Source organism: Teleopsis dalmanni, chromosome 2 (genome assembly GCF_002237135.1).
Source record: "Teleopsis dalmanni isolate 2A chromosome 2, ASM223713v2, whole genome shotgun sequence".
In the NCBI taxonomy this organism is placed as follows: domain Eukaryota; kingdom Metazoa; phylum Arthropoda; class Insecta; order Diptera; family Diopsidae; genus Teleopsis; species Teleopsis dalmanni.
In genome coordinates, this window is record NC_051847.1 from 42,602,719 (window position 1) to 42,625,805 (window position 23,087).

At 28.4% G+C, this 23,087-nt stretch overlaps 4 protein-coding genes across 4 annotated transcripts in view; 2 read left to right on the forward strand and 2 right to left on the reverse strand.

The window, feature by feature from the left end:
* The window catches only part of LOC119677656 (ERI1 exoribonuclease 2-like), a 327,184-nt gene that overhangs the window by 75,949 nt on the left and 228,148 nt on the right, over positions 1-23,087 (reverse strand). The gene's annotated exons all lie outside the window — the stretch shown is intronic.
* LOC119677660 lies at positions 14,350-16,584 on the forward strand. Its single transcript, XM_038089108.1, has 3 exons — positions 14,350-14,582; positions 15,920-16,361; positions 16,432-16,584. Exons 1-3 carry the CDS (start codon positions 14,426-14,428, stop codon positions 16,532-16,534), a joined length of 702 nt encoding a protein of 233 aa, XP_037945036.1. The 5' UTR covers positions 14,350-14,425; the 3' UTR covers positions 16,535-16,584.
* Positions 16,620-20,614, reverse strand: LOC119677655. Its single transcript, XM_038089103.1, has 6 exons — positions 20,478-20,614; positions 20,113-20,380; positions 19,956-20,038; positions 19,066-19,212; positions 18,529-18,998; positions 16,620-16,828 (listed from the first exon to the last, which is right to left on the reverse strand). Exons 1-6 carry the CDS (start codon positions 20,569-20,571, stop codon positions 16,676-16,678), a joined length of 1,215 nt encoding a protein of 404 aa, XP_037945031.1. The 5' UTR covers positions 20,572-20,614; the 3' UTR covers positions 16,620-16,675.
* LOC119677654 (ERI1 exoribonuclease 2-like) overlaps positions 21,797-23,087 on the forward strand; it is a 38,860-nt gene continuing 37,569 nt past the window's right edge. The window contains exon 1 of the mRNA XM_038089102.1: positions 21,797-22,304. Within this exon, the coding sequence (XP_037945030.1) occupies positions 22,282-22,304 (23 nt within the window). The 5' untranslated portion in view covers positions 21,797-22,281. The remainder of the gene's footprint in view (positions 22,305-23,087) is intronic.

The window sequence follows — 23,087 nt, forward strand, 5'->3', positions numbered from 1 at the left end:
TTTCGATATTTTAAGTTTATGTAGTTTGGCAGCACTGTCCTTAATTACTATGCCAAAAATGAGCGCGATCTGTCAGACAGTTCGTTTACGGCAGCTGTTGAAACCAGTTCCCCTCAGTAGTGCGTTGCGAAATGTCTTCGACGGTCGTACGACCGTCCTGAAAGGCTTTGTACCACTCATAAACTTGAGTTTTCGATAAAACTGATTCCCCATAAGCCTTTTGTAGCATTCGCAACGATTCTGCACACGAAATTTCGTTCGAAACACAAAATTTGATGCAAACTCTTTGTCCAATATTTTTTTCCATTGTTTTTTTCGCAACGCACTACTGAGGTGAACTGGTTTCAACAGCTGCCGTAAACGAACTGTCTGACAGATCGCGCTCATTTTTGGCATAGTAATTAAGGACAGTGCTGCCAAACTACATAAACTTAAAATATCGAAAAATATACAGCGCGCGAATTTTAAATGAGAATTTCCGAAAACTTTTCGGTCTTAATGTACTGCATATTTTTAACTTACTAGTACCTACATACTATAATACATAGGTATCTATATTATGTTCAGTATTTTATTAGAAGATAATATTTTTGTCGAAATAAATACTAAACATTTCTCAAAACAGCGATGTAATGACTTATAAAAAAAATATATATAAAAAGAAAAAGATGTAAAATATAATGAAATCATTACTTATTAGAAAGAAGAGACGAGAATTGTGCTGCAAACTAGTTGGAATCACGGTTGCCACTTATGGTACTTTAGTACCAAAATTGGTATTTTTTTTTTCGTTTGGGACTCATGTTCAAAAAATGGTACATATTTGACGACCCAACTTTATTGTGGATATTTTCAATTAATTTTTTTTATAAATGCAGGTTTGCACTATTTTAGATTTTGTTCATTTGTAACACAGAACAAAAAAACAAAAACGTCCAAAAAAATTTTGGACCTTTTTTTACAGAAATGGTACCTTTTTAAACCAATTTTGGTACAGGAAAAAATTTTCAAGTGGCAACCGTGGTTGGAATCTTAAATATGCACCTATTAAACTTACTGTTATTCCTTAAAAATATATATTATAATAAAATACGGTGCACAATAGATCTCTGGATCGTAGTGCAAAATCTCTCAACACACAGAACTAAAGTTTTACACAGACGACTCATAACTAAAAAAGAATCCGTGTATATCCATGTCTTTGACCACTGTAATATTTATCAGGAAGGATTAAATATTTCTTTGATTACTTATCAAATAAATAACTACCAACTTAAGCAAACATTCTGTAACCAAAACAACGATAAGTACGGATGATTCATATTCCAGCTTATTACCCGGAAGACCTGGAAGACATTACTCGGCGAATCGTAATATTTTAAATTGATAATATTTTTTCTTACAGATTTCCAATATATTTAATTTATGATTTCATTTTATGTATTATAATTTTTTAATTCATAATTTTTACAAGTAAACCAACCACTGTACCTTTTTCTATTATCAAAATGATAAGATCACAAAAAAGCAAAGCAAATAAAGAGCTAAAATAAACAGGAACAAGAAATTCAAAGGAACAATTCAAGGAACAAGAAATCAAAAAATTACAAATAGAAATAATTTTAGAAATAGTTAGAAATAGTTTTATGTTATATTATTATATTTCACTACTCGGATGAACAGGCGGTCATCAAATCAACCAACTGTAGAGTAATAAGATCAAAAGTCGATCAGGACCATTTTCAAGGTATGCCTGAGGTCATACCGATATTGAAGGAAATTCCAGGGCTGATGAACTAGCTAAATAGTATATTAATCTCCTTCTAGGCATAAACAGAAGCAATATCTGAAAACTTATCGCCACTAGTGACTATTATAGAAGAATGTCATTCGATAGAACAAATCATTTAAACTAAGCAATTTGTCTCTCGTCTAAGTTAATGTAGTCGAAACTTGAAAGACAATTCTTTAAACATAAAATATAAAATCTATTTAATAGAACTCTATTTTTAAATATGTTATTTTATTTCGGTTCATCTTTTAGATTGATATCTATTTAAAATGCAGAAGAAGTAAAATCTATCAATCATTTACTATAGAATAGAACCACTGTACTACAGTGACAATAATGGCTAGGAATCTATTTTCTTAGGATTAAGAATAAAGCAATGAGTTATATTGAAAACAATGGTTGGTGAAGTTCGCCTTAAAAACAAACGATTAAGAATTTTAAATTCCTCCAATTCTTCAGCAATTGTATAAAAAATTTCTCAAGTTCTTGTTGCAATCGTTACTGTTTTCTGGAGAAGATTTAATCATACCTTCCAGTTGTTTATTTGTAAATTTAATGAAATTTTCGTGTATATAAAAACTATCATCTGTCTATTATATCTATCTGTCTATCATATTACGGAAATCTCTCATAGATCTATTTCTGAACTGTTTTTATTATTTGCATTAATTATTCGTTAATATTAGATAGGAAAAAAGGACACTTATTTTTCAAGCTAAGCATAAATATTCGTAATTACGATTTGTTAAATTATGTTATATATTATTATATATAATATATTATTATTTCATAATTTTTTGTCTATGGTATCTGTATTTAAATAAGAGCATAATTGTTTATTTCCTTTGCAATACGCAAAAGTCCTTAAGCTTTGCGATTATAAATATTTCAACATGTTTATTATCAAGGATTTAAGTTTAGTAATTAATTATGTTTTAATGAATACAAGTCCTTATAACTTATAAAACAATTTCTCAAAATAACGAAATAAATATAATAAAAACAAGAACATCGGAATTAAGTTGTTTTTAATCGTTTTTGCACTTTCCCACAACGAATGAGTGTGAGTACTTAATGACTTTGACTAAAATTACGAAGTCCTTTTGCACTCTCAGAAATTTTAAATTATTTATCGCAGAGTTGGTAGGTTTCTGCACGTAATTCTGGAAAAGTTTAGTGTCATTCAGGAAGATTTATGATTTACGATGTACTTGGGTTAAAAGCAAACATTATTTACAGTTTAATATTTTTTAAATTATTTTAAAATAATGCAATAAAATATATATCATTAAAGTTTATATTATTTACCCTTTTTTCAAATTAAATAATAAATAATTTAATTTAAATTTAATTAATTTAAGTAATTTTATACATTATCACTTCGGTGAAAGAGCTATCTAACCGACATAGGTATATATATGCCAGTACATGATCTAACTATTAATACCCATTTTTAGAGTTCTATTTACTTCAAATATTTTATATTTGATATATAAGATTTATATTTATATAAATTTTAAATAATATAAACTATAAGATCTGGATTATATAAGTTTAATTTATAATTTTAAAAAAAAGTCGTGAAAATAACTGGAATAAACTATTTATAATAAATTAAATTTCGAACTCTTTGCCCCTTACAAAACTTATTTATATATGTATCAAGCATTTTTTTGATAGCCCGAGCGAATAAGTAATGAAGCTCTCTGGAAGCGGATTTATCAACAAATAACGTCGTTAATCTCAATTAAGCGCCGTAAATGGATCGGGCTTCAAGAACCTGCAAACCATTGACGCTGAACTTAATGACGTAAACTATTCCTAGAATAAAATTTAACATGCTGCTCCTAATAAAGTAAGATTTAGATCTGTTGTAGAGGCTCTATAAATAATATTTATGAAAATCCCATAGTCAGATGTGACTACAGACTGTTGGTTGTTTGATTGCAGTGGCAAGCTATTAGACAAATTCCATGTACCCCAATTAACAATTTTTCGCTATTTTGCTACCATATTTCTCGCAAGAACCCTAGTATAGAAGAGTAAAGACTAAATCCATCCTACTATTCCAATTTAACAGGTCTTTCGTTTTCACCGATGAATAGTCTGATAAACTATCAAAGAAGTATCTTCCTAAGAACCTATATCTTCTGGACGCCAAAGCCGGCCATTCATAGAGAAAATGTATTATGGTTTTTTTTTTCTGCGGGTTTCCACAACTTCTGCAGTGAGGATTATGAGAAATGCGCAGTTTCCCTGCGTGGGTAGCTATACACCAATGACCGGAAAGAACTGCAGTAAGTCTTGCAGTGAGAAACATTATATATCAAAATTTTGGTTGAAAAAAAAGGTGAAAATAATATTTCTATTGTTGCCATAACTCTTCTTATTCCTATTATAAATTTTCACTCAATTAATGCCTAAGTATTGCGGGATCTAAGTTTGACATCTTCATTTTCTCATGCTGTGTACCTCAAACTTCTTTCTATCTAAAAAGTCAATTAACAACTTAAACATGGAATATTTCTTTATTTCAGTAAGTGAAGTAAAATAAAATTCTTCCGAAATTAATGTCACTCAAAACTTTCCAAACTTGGAGTTATGACATTATTATTATTACCAAATGAAAGATATACGGGTACACTTAAATGTCAAGATTTGTATTTTTGACTTTGTTTGATTTAATATAAAAAAAAATATATCAGATTTCATAGGAATTATTTGCATTTAATATCCCCGACCACAATTTTACGATTGTTTTTTATTTCCTTATTCTGACATTTATTTTATTTTCCTGTTAAGTGATTTGTTACTTCAAATTGACATTAACAAGTGTTTTCCAATCTGCCGTTAAAGAGGGCTAAGTCTTATGAGGTTTGACAGTTTCAAAAGTTCAGTAAAGAATCTTTTCATTTTCTTTATTTTAAGGAGGAATATTGATTTTGAATTAAAATGTTTTTGACAGGAAAATGTCAGTCAACACAAGAAGCAACACCCAAAATAAGGAAGGAAGAGGGAGGTGCACATGAAACACCTGCAGCAAAACGGCTAACCTACAAAAAAGTTTGCAAATTTCAACTGGTGGAATGAAAACATACATTGTTGGTTGACATTATATATTTTATGTTAAATAAAACAAAAATAAAATATTTTGAAAGTATTTATTTATTTAAATATATAACTAAACAATATTTAAATTTAATTTAATTTTTGGAATTTATCTAAATAATTGTTAATAAGTAATATTTCTGATAAGCCAATCTAAATGCAAACAAGTACCCTTAATGGACCTTTGTTCATAGATACGTCTACATCTATAATAATATATGTATGGTATGAATCAGAAGAAAAATAGAAATTATATCTAATAATATATGTCACTGAAGCTAACAATATCTTACAACTTTCAGACCTCTTAAATAAGATCTATAGGATTAGCATTAGAAATGTTCATTAAAGTTGGATGGATATTATTCTAACCTTTACTTGTTACTGTTAAATAAGCTAATCTAAAAAGTTATACACTACTCAAATTAGGTATTATGACTTACTTGAACGGTTGAAAATTTAGTAGGTCTCTGAAAAATCAGAGATCCTACTATATAATATAATAGTAAAACCAATACTGAAATATGGACGCTGTTCGTATGTATCTCGTGAATAATAAAAGTATAGATGGGTTACTAATTTCAGTATGTAAAAATAGTTAACTTCTTGATGAAATATTAAAAATACTTTCAAAAACACTGCTTATTATAATGAGTCATATTTAAGTACATTATTTGTATAACAAATATTATCTAATTCTAAACTTTATATAAACATTTTTTTTATCAGTCTTGACAAATCATCAACTTTAGTTCGAAATTTTAACATAAGAAAGTTATTAAAAACTTTATTTCTCCCACTACATAATGCTTCATTTCAGATAAATCAAGATTAATGACTTATCTCTATTGTTGTGATTATAATTTTTCATCCTTAATCAATTTATTTTAAACAAGAATAAAAAAATTATTTTTAAAAATTATATTTACTTATTTATTTGTAAGTAAATATTAAAATTTATTTTAAAGTTAACTAAGGATAAGGAACTGGATTGCTAGATCCATATTTATATGTATATTTTGATTTTAATGCGTGGGAAAGCAATTTTTATATTTAATGTCATTTATCCATTAAGAACTTTAGTGTAATTTCATCCTTAACTTTTCACTTATAAATTGACTAACCTTTTAAAGTTTCATTAGTTAATTTAAAATATTTGTCTGAACCCTTTTAACAGGAAACCAAAGGAGAAAAGGATATTTTCTTTATTAAGAATTCAAGTATCAAAAGCAAAGGTCAAGGTTCAACAAAGGATGTAGTGACAAAAATAAATCATTTCAAAAATAAACTTCAAAGTATTTACACTTAAGTGTTGACTGCAGATATATTATATTTTTTTTTAAATTAAATTTTAAATTATCAATTAAGGAATTTTATTTTATTAAAATCTTAAATATAGACTTTGATATTTTATTTTGAAATTTTTTTGAATATTTTGTTTAGGATTCTTGGTTGAATAATTGAATGAATATAAAGTTTCTAAATATATATATATAATGAATATCAAAAGTATTAATTATTTTTTTTTGTGTTTCTTGATAAAATAATTAAATAGATATTTAGTATTTAATATACCCAAAATATCCGTAGTTAAGCCTTTTAAAGGACAGCTATTGACTAATTTTAATATTAATATTTATTAAGTTGATAAAATTTTCAAACAATTTTGCAAAACTTTCGGCAAAGAATCTTTACGAAAATAAGCTGAGATTTAATAGATTAGGATATAAGTTATATTAAGATATATGACATAAGGAATCAAAGAATTAACATGATATTAAAGGTCCGTAGTGATTGAAGTCATCACGCCAGATCATAATAGAGGCATATATGACATGGCTACTATGAGTATCACAACCGATTTAACATATAAAATATGTCTCGAGGTTGTGGAGAACACCTAATCTGTGAATGTTCAGCATTTGCAAGAACTATATTAATATTATTGGATTATGATATCTTTAGTATAACAAATGTTTATGCTCAGGATTTATATTCATGAAAATATATAAGAAATTTGACTCATAGTAACCTAAGCTTTTATATTAATTTTTTATTTCTTCTCACAATGACCAATTAATTGAGTGCCGTAGGCTTATTCTGCCTTCACTCCAGAAACAAGGATTGAAAATTAATCAAAAGTAAAATTTTGGTTTTAATTTATTACTGTGCAAAATTTCTATTTAGTTTAGTATATAGAATATACAGAATATATACCGAACTGATCCAAATAAATTCATATTAATAAATTGGAAGAACATTGACACGAAATTATCTCTGATGTTAACAACACTCTGGATCTAATGTGGGGAACTAATAAATCTTTTCGTCTATTATTGGACATTGACACGAAATTATCTCTAATGTTAAAAACACTCTGGATCAAAATTGTTGGACTATAATGTCTTTAGTATAAATAATCCCTATGGGTGAACCCAGTCTTCTTAGGTTTATTAAAAAATCAAGAAATTTTGAGCAAAAATAGCCTATGCTGTTTTGGTTTTATCTAATTTCTTCTTCATACAATAAAAATTTAACTACCATAAGTACCGTGGTTATATATTGGTCTTACAACAAAACTAAATTAATTTATTTAGAATCATCAGGAAAACTAAGAAATTTAAGTTAGAGTCACCTTCTATTCTGTTTTGGTTTCATTAAATTTCTTCGTAGAATAGTCAACTGACTGAGTGCAGTGTTTATATCCTAATTTCAAATGTAAAATAAATTAATTCTTTTATACTCAATATTTTCTAGAGGCAACAAAATGACTGTCAAATCAATTTTTTTGCCATTTTTGACTTTTGTCAATTAGTGACTATGACAGTCATAACAGACAGACAATCCAGACAAGTATTGATATTAATATCAATAGAGCAATATTTATATAAATATTGTAATGGTAAACCCATATCAAGAAATTGTATCCATCATACAATCCTTACTTATAAATTGACTAAATTAAAAATAGTTTCCAAATATATTGTGAAACATCAATGCGTATTTAATTCTTTTGACTGACAATAAATTATTTTTAAAAATCAAATAAAACTTGTGATATTATGATAATATTATATTTAATATGAAATTAAGTTAATGAAAAGAAAACTCATACATCGCTGTTTTGACTTTTATTTGAACATTTATTAAAATTAATTTTTATTTTTAATTGAATTTCATGTTTCAATGAGTTTCTTTTTTAGATTTCTCTGCATTTTTTTTTTTTGTAAATTATTTTTAATTTTTATTAAATTAAAAAGTTGCGTTTTATTTGCAATCCTTTTCAACGGCACACACTTTCGTGCTTCCATAATCATTTTTTTATGCAAATTTTATAGTTTGACTTCACACTTGCATTCTGCATTATTTTTCCATTCATTTGTTAACTTTTTTTTTAATTTTTGCTGTTAAAACTTTCTTGCATTTTATTATGCTGCATGGCTTAAGTCACTATTAAGAGCTACGAAATTAAGGACATAATTCCCACAAAAGAAATAAACTTTATTTTAAAACACAGCTCACAAAAAAAAAAAACAAAAACAACCAACAGTTTATAAAGGATTCACGGATTCACAACAGATGAACTCATGCAGACGAATATGGAATACTTTGTTTAACGATACCGGAAATGGAAGCAGCACGCACACCTTTTCGCATAAGGAAGTGCAGAAAAAATTGCATAAACAAAAGCACAAGCGGAAAATTAAAATTTATTTGTTATGAGCGACGGATACGTAACGAACGACACGAAAGCCAACACCGAACTGACTGACACAACACCGAGCACAAATCACATTTACCCACATACGAATCCGTTCGTGAACGCACCAACGTAAACAACACACTCACTCAAACGCACGCGAACACAAACTGACGCACATGCGACGATGCGGCGATGCGACGATGAGGCGATGCACGTTAGCGTAACGCACGTTTGCATGCCGTCACGTAATAGCAACGCACAGCAGTAGATTTTAATTCAACCAAAACAAAACTTGAAGTTTCTTTATTACCCACCGGGTAATTTTCAAAATACTCGTACCATTGCTCTCCAGCACAAACAGCTAATACGATTTATCCGTGCTTAAGTGTCTAAGTAGGCAAGCGAAATTCTCCAAGCACCGCACCGTTAACGCTGTCAACGCGTACTGAATGACTGACAAAGACGTTGTACCGTTTTTATAGACAAGTACGCCATTGAACGGATGTACGGATGCTTTACATCCGTGAGTGAACTAACGGTAGAAAGCTTCCTTCATAACGATGGTATTTAATGCAAACTCATTGAGAGAGTAGCAGAGAGGGGTTAAGAAATAAATTTTTCTCTCTCTAGTAATTTAACTGGGGTTTGTTTATATGTGAACAGCTGATTTTTGCAGTTCAAATTGTTGTTGTTCACTTGACAATGTTGGGGTAGCTCAGGACTGTTCAAAGGCAATTTTGGGACAAAACGGTTATTCAGGGGTAAATTGAATACTCAAAGTTAAAAACGTTAAGAATTTTGCAAGATGGTAGCATGATTTGAATAAAGGAATATAAGAATAAATATATAATATATATATATATATATAATATATAAGAATATAAACAAAAGTGGTTTCTATTAAAATATTCTATAGCCGTTACTGCCCAATTACAAGTAGTGCTTTGATCTAATCTTTAAAATTATATATATGTTTTCAAGTATTTAAATAAAATTTGTTGCTGTTTTTCTTTATTTTACTAACTTTTAGATTATTTATTAAATTTATTAAGTCATTATTATTTTTATAACATTTAAAAAAATTTACTTTTGTGATCTTTCACAGATAAAAAATTTATTATTATATTAATAAAAAGAAGGTTCTTAGAAGCCATTAAAGATGATGGCAAAAATCCAATAAAAATCGGAATAGAATTATAAAATAAAATTTGACATTAATTAAAATACCAAGTAAAAGAACAGATAAGTCTAAAAAAGAAGTTAATAAAGAATGTTTTCACTGTCATTATAGGTGTCCATAGTTGTGAGTAATAGTTTATTCTTTGTTTAACTTCAATACATTATACATGATGTATTTTAAGGGACAGAACGAAATCAAAACACTCAGTCTATGTGACCATTGTGCACAAGTCAGTACATAAAAACACTGCCCAGAACAATAAAAAAACAAGCAAGTAACTTACCTTGAATTTTTTAGTTTCCACAAAGAATCGAAGAAAATCAGATAAAAGAAGATATTCTCCAGCAGTTTTAGCCCTGCTCTTGCAAAAGCTTGACAAAAAGAGAGAAAAAGCTTCGATTTGTCCACATCATCTAGCCATGTAACGGATTGACATGTCGGTGCTTTGATAACTTCAATCGTAGCCATATCTTGTCAGCCCGTGCTATACCATCTAAAAATCTCAAACAGCACTTTCAGATTCTTTCTCTCTAGTTGTAAGAGAAATCTTTATAATTTCCTATTAAGTCACTTCACAAAGTATATCGTGACTTTTTATAAGTATGGTTTAGATCATCTCTTATAAGCAAAGCTTACAAAGTCATTGACCCAATAAATGACACTTTCAGAATTGATACCCCACATTGATACTGGGCCCAAAGAAGCCTTACCAAAATCTTACTTGGTCATGCAATCAGTCAATTCTTTCCCTACGACATTGGTGTGACCCGGATATAGTTTCTTTTATTTTGAAACACTATTTAAGTTCGTACTCCGATCATCTCTGAAGAGCTGAAGGGGCTAACAAGAATTTTAAGTGCAAGTTAACTGTCACAGCAAATGCCAATGCACTCCCTCGTTTTTTTATCTCGGTAATCCAGTTAGCCACACTTAATTGACAAAAAATTCTGTTAATAAGATGGTCGTCATACATCAAAAACAAAAATATTTAATTTCATTGTCCAAGTACCTTTTAGACTCAGTACCAATAGAGATTATTGAGTCATATGGGTAAAAGATATGACACATATTTTCATGACGTTTTTTTTCAATATATCAAAAAGTAAGAAATCGTAAAAAAAATCAACGTAATATATTTTGCTGCATATAGGCAACTTGACGATATCTTTCATGTCTCAGTTTTTCTTCATTTCTCGGATATATAAAAAAGTTAAAATTCTTAAAAAATAAGCACCGACTGAAACAATATACTCCATTTAACCTTCATATTATCTTTCTTTTAAATACGCTTTACAACTATAAAGCACAACTGGATGTATTATTGTTTTATATATACTTCTTTATACCTCATTTTTTCATCGACTTGAACTAATCCTGAACTAGTCTCGGGTTGCAATTTTTTAACACTATATCTGTTAAGTCTAGGGGTATGAGTTTTAAAGGAACTCATAAAGGAATAAAATATGTTCCGGGGTTTTTTAGAAGGACAAAAAGTTTATGGATCTTTATGGGGATCTACACGGCATTTAAGAATTTTGATTTTTAGTTAAAAAACTCTGTAAATAAAATATTGTAAAATATTTATATTTATTATGTATAAATAAAAAATATATTATAACAGATACAGACATTGGGCAGATATCTCATATGAGCAGATATCTCATATACATTACCACCTTCTGTCAATTTCGATTTTTCTCTGATGAAACAGGTGCCAATCTTACGTTGACTAAATATTATATTTGGGAAGAATATTTTAGACTATAATTTGAGAAAAATATTAAATAATCTTAAAGAAGACCGTATTTAGCAGAAATAAAACGATCATTGAAATAAGCAGAATTTAACTATAAAAATTGTTTGGCTAGGAATACCGTAATATTACGGTCTTTGTTACTAGAAAAAGTCTTAAATTGAAATCGTGTTGTGCTATAAAAAAAGTTGATTTGCTATAAACAAAAGCTAGTGTAAGTTTCCGTGCTATCTTAAAGCACAGAATAATAAAATTATATTATTTGTCTGTGCTTTAAGTTTGCATAAAACGTAAGCTTTTGTCAATTAATGATTTTATTCCAGTATATACAAATTTTATTGGGTTGAGTCATGAATTACGTTTTCAGAAGAAATAATCAACGATAATGATAACCCATGTTGGTATGTTAAGCAATAACGCATGTTTAGTCGCTCTAATTTAATAATTTTAACAAATTAATTTTTTATTAATTATTAATTTATTTTTAATAAATAAATATATACAAATTTATTTGTTTTATATTATAAACACTATAAACATATATGTTTGTTTTAAACAGATGGATATGTTCGTACGAAAAAAAGAGATATAGTATAATATTTTTTTTTTTACTAATGATTCTTAGTCGTTAATGTCGACTTAGCTAAAGTTACGTATGGAAAATAATTATTAATAAAAATAACCCTGAGTTTATCTGTAATATGTTTTAAATATTCATACCGGATATCACTGTTAAATCATATTAAATAATATTAATAATGAATTGTTCAGTAGTTAAACTATTGTTTCTAAGGAATTAAAATCTGATTATGATCTTATCCCAATATAAGGTATAAGAACAAAGTCATTGAACTGTCACGAAAAAATTTCAAAATTCTGAAAAAATAATTATTAATTATTACTGTTTCAAAGAGTATTTACGTCTCACTAAAATTCTAAAAATAGAAGCATTATGGATAGTATTCAATCCGAAAAAATACTGCAGAGTTTCTTTTGAACTAGATCATAATCATATTTAGTCTTAATGAGAACTGATCTAACAGTTTAAACAATCCTTAAAAATTTCAGATTTCCAAAAATATTGTAGATCAATCTATACTTTTAAAACTTCATATCCCAAAAAGTGATTCAGAGTTTTTTTTCCAGAAGATCATAACCACTGTATATGTAATATATGACAACATGCTTTAAAATGTTACATCCCAAAAAATATTACAGATTATTCTTTTCTAAAAAGCATAACCTTATATAATTTCGTAGATTAAACGTCTAAAACACATTTCGTTTTAAAATTCTTTCTTTTTTTCCGCGAGTATATGTCTATGGATACCAAGTATGTAATTCTCCAACAAAATTAAGCTTCTTACATATTCCTAAATATATTTACAACACACGTGCTATAGCATCTTATATCAAACGAAGAAATAAGAATCGATAGAATAGGTTTAATGCCGCAACTTATCAAGGAAATTGGATTAAAAAAATTATTCTGAACCGGTTAAAAATTAAACTGTAGATCCCATTGCAAATTTTTTAACTTCATAATAAAAATAATAATAATATATTTTTAAAGAATTTATCGTATAAATATAAATATATGGTCACAAAATATGAAAGCTTTCATTATAATCTGTAACGGAAATTTCTCAAGAAATATGATCTGTTTACCTTATAACTCTTAATTGTCTGTGGCCTGATGTCGAATATTTTTCCAAAGTCACAAACTCTGCCAGGTCTGTAGAGAGTAATATTTAAGAAAGGAGATGTGGTAAGGACTATTCATCGTACTTAGTTACGGTACGCAAAACTGATTGAAGTGAAAGTATTGCTTGCAGATCTTGTTGTGCTTTTACATGGAAAGGACAGTCAGTAACTGAAAGTAGCAAAAATGATCTGAATACAGCCGACAGCTACGTGGGGCATTCGATTTAAAACATATAAAGGTTTTCTTTTACACCAGTTTTTACCAATAATTTATATATCAACATAAAAATGTGCAATTTTAGAATTCTCATGATAATATATCTTTCAAATTTGTCAACTTCCTTGAAACCTTAAACTTTCACCTTAAACTTTCTATCTATATGTTTTAACTAGAATAGTTATGGTTTACTTAATGATTGGTTAGAAAAAAAGTTTCTCCAGATTGTTTGTACAAAGGCCATGTTTAGTCTTTGATATGTATACAATTATTAGCAGACTTGCTATTGTGTATATGTGCTTTATTAATAAACTCAATTTTAGCGTAGTGCTGACTCACATAACAGCATGCCCATATAATTTTTATTAAAGAAAATTGTGCATTAGTGCACTAAAAATATATATATATGGGCATAAAGCATTATCTAATATCGAAGCTCTCTTATCTTCGATAAGTGTATTGCAGTGTCACATATAGATAAGAGAAAGGCAGGCAATTAAAGGCAATTATAATAATATTACAAAATTTTTATTTATGAATAACATGAACGTACCAAAATATAATATCTAAGGTACAAAATATAAAGTACTGCTAGAAGATGCATTAAACTCCTATCCTCCTTTAAAACTCAAAGGTACTTAGTCAACTAAATAGACGAACTTCATAAGTAGCGTCTGTCTTTTTATAGTTCTTAGTATGTTAACTGAACGTAAACAAAAATAATAAATAAAGCATTTATTATTTTTGCTGAACATAAAGAAAGGGAATTACCTGTATTCGGCTGCTATAATATTGTTAAAGCTTAAAGCTTTGAATCTATAGCTTTTTGTTACTATCAACATTGACGGCTGAGTGACATTTTGCATGCGATCAGTAGTTCGAAAACGTTTGAGGCGTTGGGAGGTGTTGGTTTTTAGCGGATTTCGGGAAGATTGTATTTATTTTTTGTTTACATTTGTGAAATTAAAATGAGTAACGCAAGACATAATGTATTTATATTCAATTATATTAAAAATAATCAAAACGATATAAATTATCTTACAAGAACGTTTACAAAGTACAATTGTTTTATTAAGGAGCATAAAAACTTAACATATGCAGAATTCAAAGCCGCCGCTGATGAGAGTAAGTAAAAAAAATAATATTAATAAAAGTCAGACTTCTCATAATTTTTTATTTTTAAATTTGATAACGTTTTTCCCAAGAATCCACACAAAGCTTATTTCTAAAAAACTACTTAGAGTTAAACTTAATGATAATGTTAGAAAGAGAAAGATATAATACTTTAATAAAAACTGTATCATTTGAGTTTCACGAAGAAGAAAGCTGCAAACAGAAAGGGTAGCCTCCATGCATACATAGGCAGCTAAAAAAAAATGATTTAAGAGGATCTACACCCATTGGTCGTATACTATAGCATTAGACAAAAAGTATACAGCATTTTTTAAACAAAATAAAAATAAAAAATTTAATTTATATTTGAAAAATAATATTATACTTTTCGAAAGATTAAACCGAAATGTTCAAGACAATAAAACAGATATACCCATCCAGTGTCTCAATTAACACCCACTTACTTCCAGTTATACTATAAACCAATTAGAAATTGCACCTAATCGATCTTATTCGCCTGTTATGAGTATCATCTCTTATCTCGAAAATCTCGAAGAGTGATATGAAGAGAAAAGAGAGTGAGAGACAAATAAACAGCAAATAAATAGTCCTTTACATGAAAAACTTAGATGGACATATTCCTATTGGTACTAGTTTGTCTAATAAATTTCAATGCCAGGTTAAGTTCTAATGCGTGTTTTATTTAATTCTCATTCTTTTCTACCAAAGCCACAAGTTTATTTACAGCGAGTTCTCAATTTTAAGTTATTTTTACTTACTTGTATGCAATCCTTGAATCGTTTTAGGTTGAAAGTCCCTGAAAGCGACTTCGATTTTCATAGCCCTGATAGATTAAACCGGTATAACTTGGTCATTAGGAAGCCATACTAGAAAGTTTGCAGTTGTTAAAAGAAGGTGAAAATGCCTTTATCTGCTTTGTGCTTGCCCCGCAGATGGTAGATTCCCCCTTATTATTCCAGAGCTTTCTTTTTTAAGAATCTTGACCAACCGCAAGACTTCCCATTAATTACCATTTTAAGCTTTGCCAAAGTTTCCCAGTGGTTTTAAACCTATGAGTTTTCGCTTATATGGTACAATAACACGATGAGTCTAAGTGGATCCATTTAGATCGGTGGTATAGGTCTCCTTTTATCTGCATTTCATTCTGAATGGATGAAAAGAAATTACCTCCTCATAAACTTTGGAATTGTTCTAATACTATAAATACTAAGCCTGCCCCTTTGTTGGTAACTTGATAGTGAATAAACATATATATATGTCCTTTCGCATACTCATACTAAATTTTATTTTTATTTAAATGTTAATTAATTCTTACTTCTAAATTTCAGTTGCAACGGCAAATTTTACTCTATTTAAGTACATTGTCATCATTGTGTTGGATAATCAAAACCCTTACAAACATCTCATCAAAACATCAGATAATAAAACAGTCTATATAAATCAACAGCTATTAACGCATATACAACAAAATAAAACGCTACTAAGAAAACAACGTCTGTTTCTGATACAAACAAATCAAAACGTTATCGAAAATTACAAACATTATATACCATCAGAGAATGAAAGTACTTCAAAAATACTCTATGTAGGTCAAACCATTACTTTATTCGCACTCGAACCAGAAGAACGCCTTACTAACTATTGGAAAACACCAAATGCCCCCGTTAGTCCATTCATAAAGGCTTTCTGTGACAACTTTGATAAATATGCTGACAACCTAAGAATCAACAAAATCTATGACAGAATCCATCACAACATGAGTAACACTGAGTAAGTGTACTTAATTTTCAAAATAGAATAAAATATCACTTCTTTCTCTCTTTCTCTCTTCAACCCACAGGCATACTCCCATTTTTGATTCAAACCTCAATTCAAATGACGATGGTATTTACGGTTATGCTCTTGAAGACCACATAAAACGTGACTTTTTCTACAATAGCTAAACTATATACAGTATTTTTAATATATTCTTATTTTTAAAAAATAAATTTGAACTCACAGAACAATAACAGTTTATTAATACATTTTCACTAATTTTAATTAGAAATGAATTTCAGGTTGTTAAATTTAGGAACTTGACTTTCTCAGTTATATATTTCAGTATTAAGCCATTTTAACATATTGTCCCTGAGACATTCATTGGTTTTATTTAGACAGATCATGTCTTTGATGCTTTTTTCACAGTTCAAGCGGATATATCGTTTCATACAAGGCATATCTCCCAACAGACGAATAATCTGGAAGAAAATTAGTATTATGTATTAAATATCTATGTTTTAATATATAAATATATTTTTTTCATCTCTATATAATATTTTTAAAATTTTTGAATCTCTTCTAGGAAATATACATTTCAGTGATACCTACATCTCAATCGCTTGAATTTGGAAATTGATATTTTATAAGTAATTGAATATGGAGATTATGAGAGCTAGGTTGCTATACGAAAGCAGTCGGATTTACTTTCATAATTTCAGGTTTTAAAGATTTTAACGGAATAAATTCTCCTCTATAGCTTTCTGTCTAATGTTATCTTTCATCTGTTTCTGATTCCTCTTAAGTTGAATAAAAATAGTTTAATAAAATTAATTTAATGTGTTGGAAGAAACAATCGCTAATCATATTAATTATATAATATTATGGTTATTTGAATAAAAACAATTAGTTCCTAAAACAAAGTTAGCAATTGGCAACCCTAACAACCCATAAAGATAGAAAAGCAGGAATAGTGTCAAACGCAGTCCGATTTTGTGGATAACATATCCAACGATTTCAGCTTAATGCTGTTTTGGTTATAATAATCAATGAAGATATATCATGAAACATGAAAGGAATGACAATACGACATTATGGGTTAGGAAAAGTTGAGTAAAAGAAATGTGAAAGAGAGGGTTATTTTTTGAGAAGAGTGGATTAAGGAAGAGTAAGACTTTAATTGTAGTCAACCTCGGTCAAAGATCAATTGGACTCAAATGGATATATGTATGAAAACATGAAAACAGATCGGCTACATAATACTATTTCAAGGTTTTGAGGCCCTATGCTCCACTAGAAGAGAAGGACATGAGTAACTAAGTAAGTATGAGCAGCAGTTATGGCACACTTTGGAAATTAAGAAGTGCATTTTCTTAAATTCGTTTTTGCCATATCTAACATATACAACCAGCTTCTGCAGAGTAATCGTGCGTTTGGTACAAAAGCTAGTGACAGCTGTAGCTAGAAATATTAAATATTTAATTTAAATATAAAAAATGAACTACTACTACACATTATTGAGCAACAGTTGCCGGCTACTGTAGCCAAAGTAGCCAGAGTACAGTGAGTATCAACGATTATTGGTGCCAGCAATTATAGCTTTCTTGTGCCTTAGGACACAATGCGTGACTCGTGACTCAGTTATAGAAGATTTTTAGAATAATGGAAGAATTAACTACAAATAAGTTCGAATTTATAGCTTTGAGATCATTTATATGGATGCTCTTTGTATGGTATATTATTCTTATTAACAGCCTTAATAAGCAATACTACCTATATTACATATATATATATATTATATATTACATCATATTATATATATATATTATACTATATATATATATATCATATATTATATCATATTATATATATTATATATATATGTATTATATTACATTGATATTAGGACACAATATAATAATATATAATACATTGATCTACTATATGTACTATATCTACTATCTTCTATAATATATATTAAGCTATAATATCCAATATAATATCTATAATATACTATAAACTATATCCTTAATAAATCTTTTGTGTTGCAATCTGAAAGCATTATTATCATCATTATTAAAGGGATATAACACCTTGACCTGTAGATTTGTTATGCCTCCTTTCAATTAATTTTATTCTAAAAGATTTAAGATTTAAAAAATAATAAATAATAAATAATTACCCGCAAACAGTAAAGTTGCAAACGTTCATTGCAGGTATCCTTTGCACGTTCAGTTAAAATAGATGGTAAGTCTGTGAATTCCCGAACCCGCCACATAGCACGTTTGCTTAATAAACCATTCATCAGACACAAAACGCTATATTCGGAATGAGGTAATTTTTCATATTTGATCAAATTATATACCATTTTTATTCCATCGTGTTCATCAAATAGCCGTTGACCTTCCCCGCAACGCAATAATAAGGCAAAACATTTCACATCCTGACGATGGAAGTGAGCATGTTGCGCCAAGACCCGTTCATATAGTAAATCAAAGAAACCATTTTCCAATGCTTTCTCTGGAATAATTTCAAGAAAATGCGATAGATGCATCCACAATGCACTAGGATACCAATTTTTGCAACGATCGTTAAGGAAAATTTTTGTTACCTTATCAAAAACATCAGTCTCCGCTAACACATACAGAAGCACTAAAATGGATTAGAGATTTTTTTTATTGATGACATTAAAAAATTTAAATATAAATTTTTATTTTACCAACGGCTTTTTCTGTGATGTTTCGCACAATGCTTGCCACTAAATTGAAGTTGGGTTCCTCATTTAATAATATATTATAAATTTCATTTAATAGCATAGGTCGTCTGACTAGAAATCCAGCACCTGCTATGTAGCGTGTGAGAACTTCTATAAAGATTGATTAATTACTTAATTATATTAAATAAACTTTATTATTTTAATTATAGAACTTAAAGGTACAAGACTGCTGGAAATACCAGTGATCAAAAAACAAGATGATATTTTTCATATCATATATGCTGACTTTTCAAGTCCAGCAATTTTTTTTTTCTGGTTAGTAGTACTGTCACTGACACCTATATCAGATGTATATCAGTTACGCATGTGGTTTGTGAACAACCCAAAGTTAATTTAGCGGTCCTGACAGTATCTGATTTTCTTGAGGAAAGATTCCACATCAAATTTTGTTCGTATAATAAAATTTTTGTTGGAGAAACTTTAAGAATGTTGTAGAAGGACTTCGGGGACTAGGTTGTATCACAAAAAATATGTTACAATTGGTAGAAACAATTCAAAAAAGATAAAATCCATAAGCAATTGTCCATCAAGGTCGCCATAATAAGAGACAGGCTGGTACTGATAGTATTTCATTTAAATTAATCCAGAGCATTTTGAAAGATGTTTTGTGTCTGAAAACTGTGAAGTCTCGTTTGGTTCCAAGACATGATTAAATGCATATTAAATGGAGAAGACACTTGGATCTATGCATATGTTCTGGAACCAATCAAGTTAATACCGTGCCTAAGGTGAACCAAATATTTCACCTTATTTCGATATTTTACCTTATTTTTTGATCACAGTATTATGCAAAAAAATTTTAAATTATAAAATATAGATACAACGATATACACCTAAGGACACCAAAATCTTTGTTTCAATCCTTTTTGCATATTCATGATCTGATCTTCTGACACGATGTAAAGCATTTTGCAATCTATATGTTTCATACACAATATATAATAAGTTATAAAATGAAGATAATAATATAATATACCAGGATATAGATACCTGCGCATTATATCCATTTCATGAATGGCTGTTTCGGCATTTATTGGATTCAACACAAATTCAGAAAATGAATTCGTGGCTTGCCAACGTATCTTCAAGTCGTCGTGATTCATCTCAACCAAAAGTTTTGGTAGAGCAAACCAACCATAGGCCAATTGTGTCCGATCATCGAAATAGTTCGAGTTGCGACAGTCAGTTTTTGGGTACTCGCACCATGGTTTCTTCTTAGTGGAGACTAACTCGCGTTTTCTTCGTATTGTGGTAAATTCTTAAAATATAAATTAATATACAAAAAAAAACCATATCTTTTCTCTTGATAAAAAGTGTAAAATATAAAAAAGGTAAACCGAAATTCTGAATCCTACCATTGTGGACCAATTCATTAATGGTGCCAGCGGTGATATTTAAATCGTCGTGCTGAATGAAATGATTTTTGTATCGTTCCAATTGGTCCCACATAATTTCAATTAATTAATTTTTTGCGGAAAAACTAAAATTTTATTCGCACGAAATATATATATACTTAACTATATATAAATTATTTTATATATATGTTAATAAAAAGAGAATTTATTTTAAACAAAATGACAGTAAAATCAAACAATAGGTTTTTTTACATAGCTATATGCTTATCGACGGTGGTATGAAGGATGAATGAGGGATCGAGAAATAAGGGACTGAAATATATTTGATATATTCATATAAGTTTTGCAGAAAGTTCTTAAAGAAAAATTGAAATGTTTTAGAAAGTGGATAATAAATGAATAAAGGTGAGAAAAAAACAAGGTGAAAAAAGTAAATTAATACTTTTACGAAACTAATAATACCGGTGGATATCCTATACATATAGATCTTAAGAGAAATTATATATACGCTAGTAAGTTTTAGATTTTTAATTCACATCGTATCAATATGACGCCTCTGCGCTACTTGAACAGCACTATTATATATCCACCAACCTTTCAATTTTTTTTTGTCAGCATTAATTATTTGATCTGAATTATATCGTAACTACTGGAATTAAATCGACCGTTTGAAAAAAATTTATTGATACTCGTAGTTATCTAACAGACATATATAATTCCATTGCATTGCTCATCTCTTTGCTTTCTAACTTAATGAATGTTGCTTGCTAAATGTTTAGGCTATTGAACTCTGTAGTCTGACCTTAACTGGAATAGATTAAAATATATAACTCTTTTGGATGATTTCGGATAACTTTAATTATTTAAAAACAGTCATGATACATTTATAATAAACATACATATATATAAAATCCTTTGATTTATTTTAAGAGTTCAATAGCCCTTAAGTACCTCTGATATTAAAATACAGTATTAGGATTTAATCTTAATATCAAATATCAACATTTTTACATAAATGCAATCGAAACTAATAATAAATAAATCGAAATAACATCTGATATTAAAATATTATGCTAATCGTGTGAATACAGTATTAAACTGTTAAAGTATATAAATATATTTATCTGTCTTAATTATATATACATTTCATATATGTTTTTAATATAAAAAACTGAATTGACAATATATATTTTAAGTGTACCATAACATTTTACATTTTCTGAATTATTGTGTGTATTATTTGTGTAATACACAATGACTATTTATTTTGAACGATCTGGCTACGCTGTCGGCAATCTTTAAAAATTCCTTCATCCGCAACCAACAGCAGCAAACAGAAGTTAGTGCGTTTTGTGACTTCGTCTTGGGTTGTCGCTGTTATTTTTTTCACGGTTGCGCCGCTGTATTTGTTTTTGTTTGAATTAAAAAATAAATAAAAGAAAGCAAACCGACTTGTTTATTAAATTACTATATTTTTGTACAAACAAAAAAAAAATTGAAATATTTTTATACGTATGACAAAATTTTTTAAATCAAGTAGCTTTTTTAAACAAATTAAACAAAAAATATCACAAATTAAAAGATGTAAACAAACAAACGAAAACATAGCATGGTTTTTAAAAATTTAACATAAAAGTAAACAAAGAAATCGGTATTAACAAATGTTAAATTGTTAACACACTGCCAAAGGAATATTCGTCAAAAAGGAAAAATTTTCAAATAGAAGAAAACGAAAAATACCATTTCTGTAAGAAATTTTATGGATTTCTATTGATATCACAGCATAACAGAAATTAAAGCGAATATGGCTCTTACAAGACTGGCAAGGTAAATATTTCCTACTTCACCTCATATACTAAGCATTTTGTTGTTGTACATGCCGCGCCATGGACTGCAGTTGAAATGCTTAAATATGGAATAAATTATGAACATCAATACAAAATAAAATAAAATAATAATTTCCCATATAAATACGTATAAATGTTAAATGAAAAAATACAAAAAAAATAAAAAACAGTTTAGACATCACTGCAGTGCAGGCGCATATAACATACTTGCAACAATGCGCATTATTCTGTTGTTGTTGTGTTGTTTTTGCAATTTTGAAATCAGCAAACAAAGGCTTAACCGTACTTATTTTTTTCCTTAATGCTGCTACACGTTTTACCCTTTGTTGGCTGCCATTCGAATGTGTTCTCAAGTGCAAGGAGGACTGACTGCTCAAGCAGTCAGTCTTCTGTTATTTAACATAATTTTATAAAAATTATACAATTTAAGGATTTTGTTGGGATTGCTTCTTATTAAATTGAATAAATAAATAAAATAAATAAATAAAAAATAATTAATAAAGTAAATAAATAAAATAAAAAAATAAATAATATATAAAAATCATAAAAGTTTAATAATATGCAATTATTAAATGTATATAATTTTTTGAAATGAAATAAAATATTTATTTTCTTAAATATTTCTTAATTGGTGTCTTTTAAATATGACACTAGTTTTTTGTTCATATCAAATGGTAAATACCAGATAAAGTAGCTTCGTCTACATATGAGATATTATTTTGTTTATATAATATAATAAAAAAAACCTGCCCTGTTGCGATTA

Coding starts and splice junctions, on each gene's coding strand:
- LOC119677660 (XM_038089108.1), top strand. CDS start 14,426: ATGAGTAACGCAAGACATAATGTATTTATATTCAATTATATTAAAAAT. Junction 14,583..15,919: donor CAAAGCCGCCGCTGATGAGA/GTAAGTAAAAAA, acceptor TCTAAATTTCAG/TTGCAACGGCAAATTTTACT. Junction 16,362..16,431: donor CACAACATGAGTAACACTGA/GTAAGTGTACTT, acceptor TTCAACCCACAG/GCATACTCCCATTTTTGATT.
- LOC119677655 (XM_038089103.1), bottom strand. CDS start 20,571: ATGTGGGACCAATTGGAACGATACAAAAATCATTTCATTCAGCACGAC. Junction 20,381..20,477: donor TAATGAATTGGTCCACAATG/GTAGGATTCAGA, acceptor TTATATTTTAAG/AATTTACCACAATACGAAGA. Junction 18,999..19,065: donor CATCACAGAAAAAGCCGTTG/GTAAAATAAAAA, acceptor AATCCATTTTAG/TGCTTCTGTATGTGTTAGCG.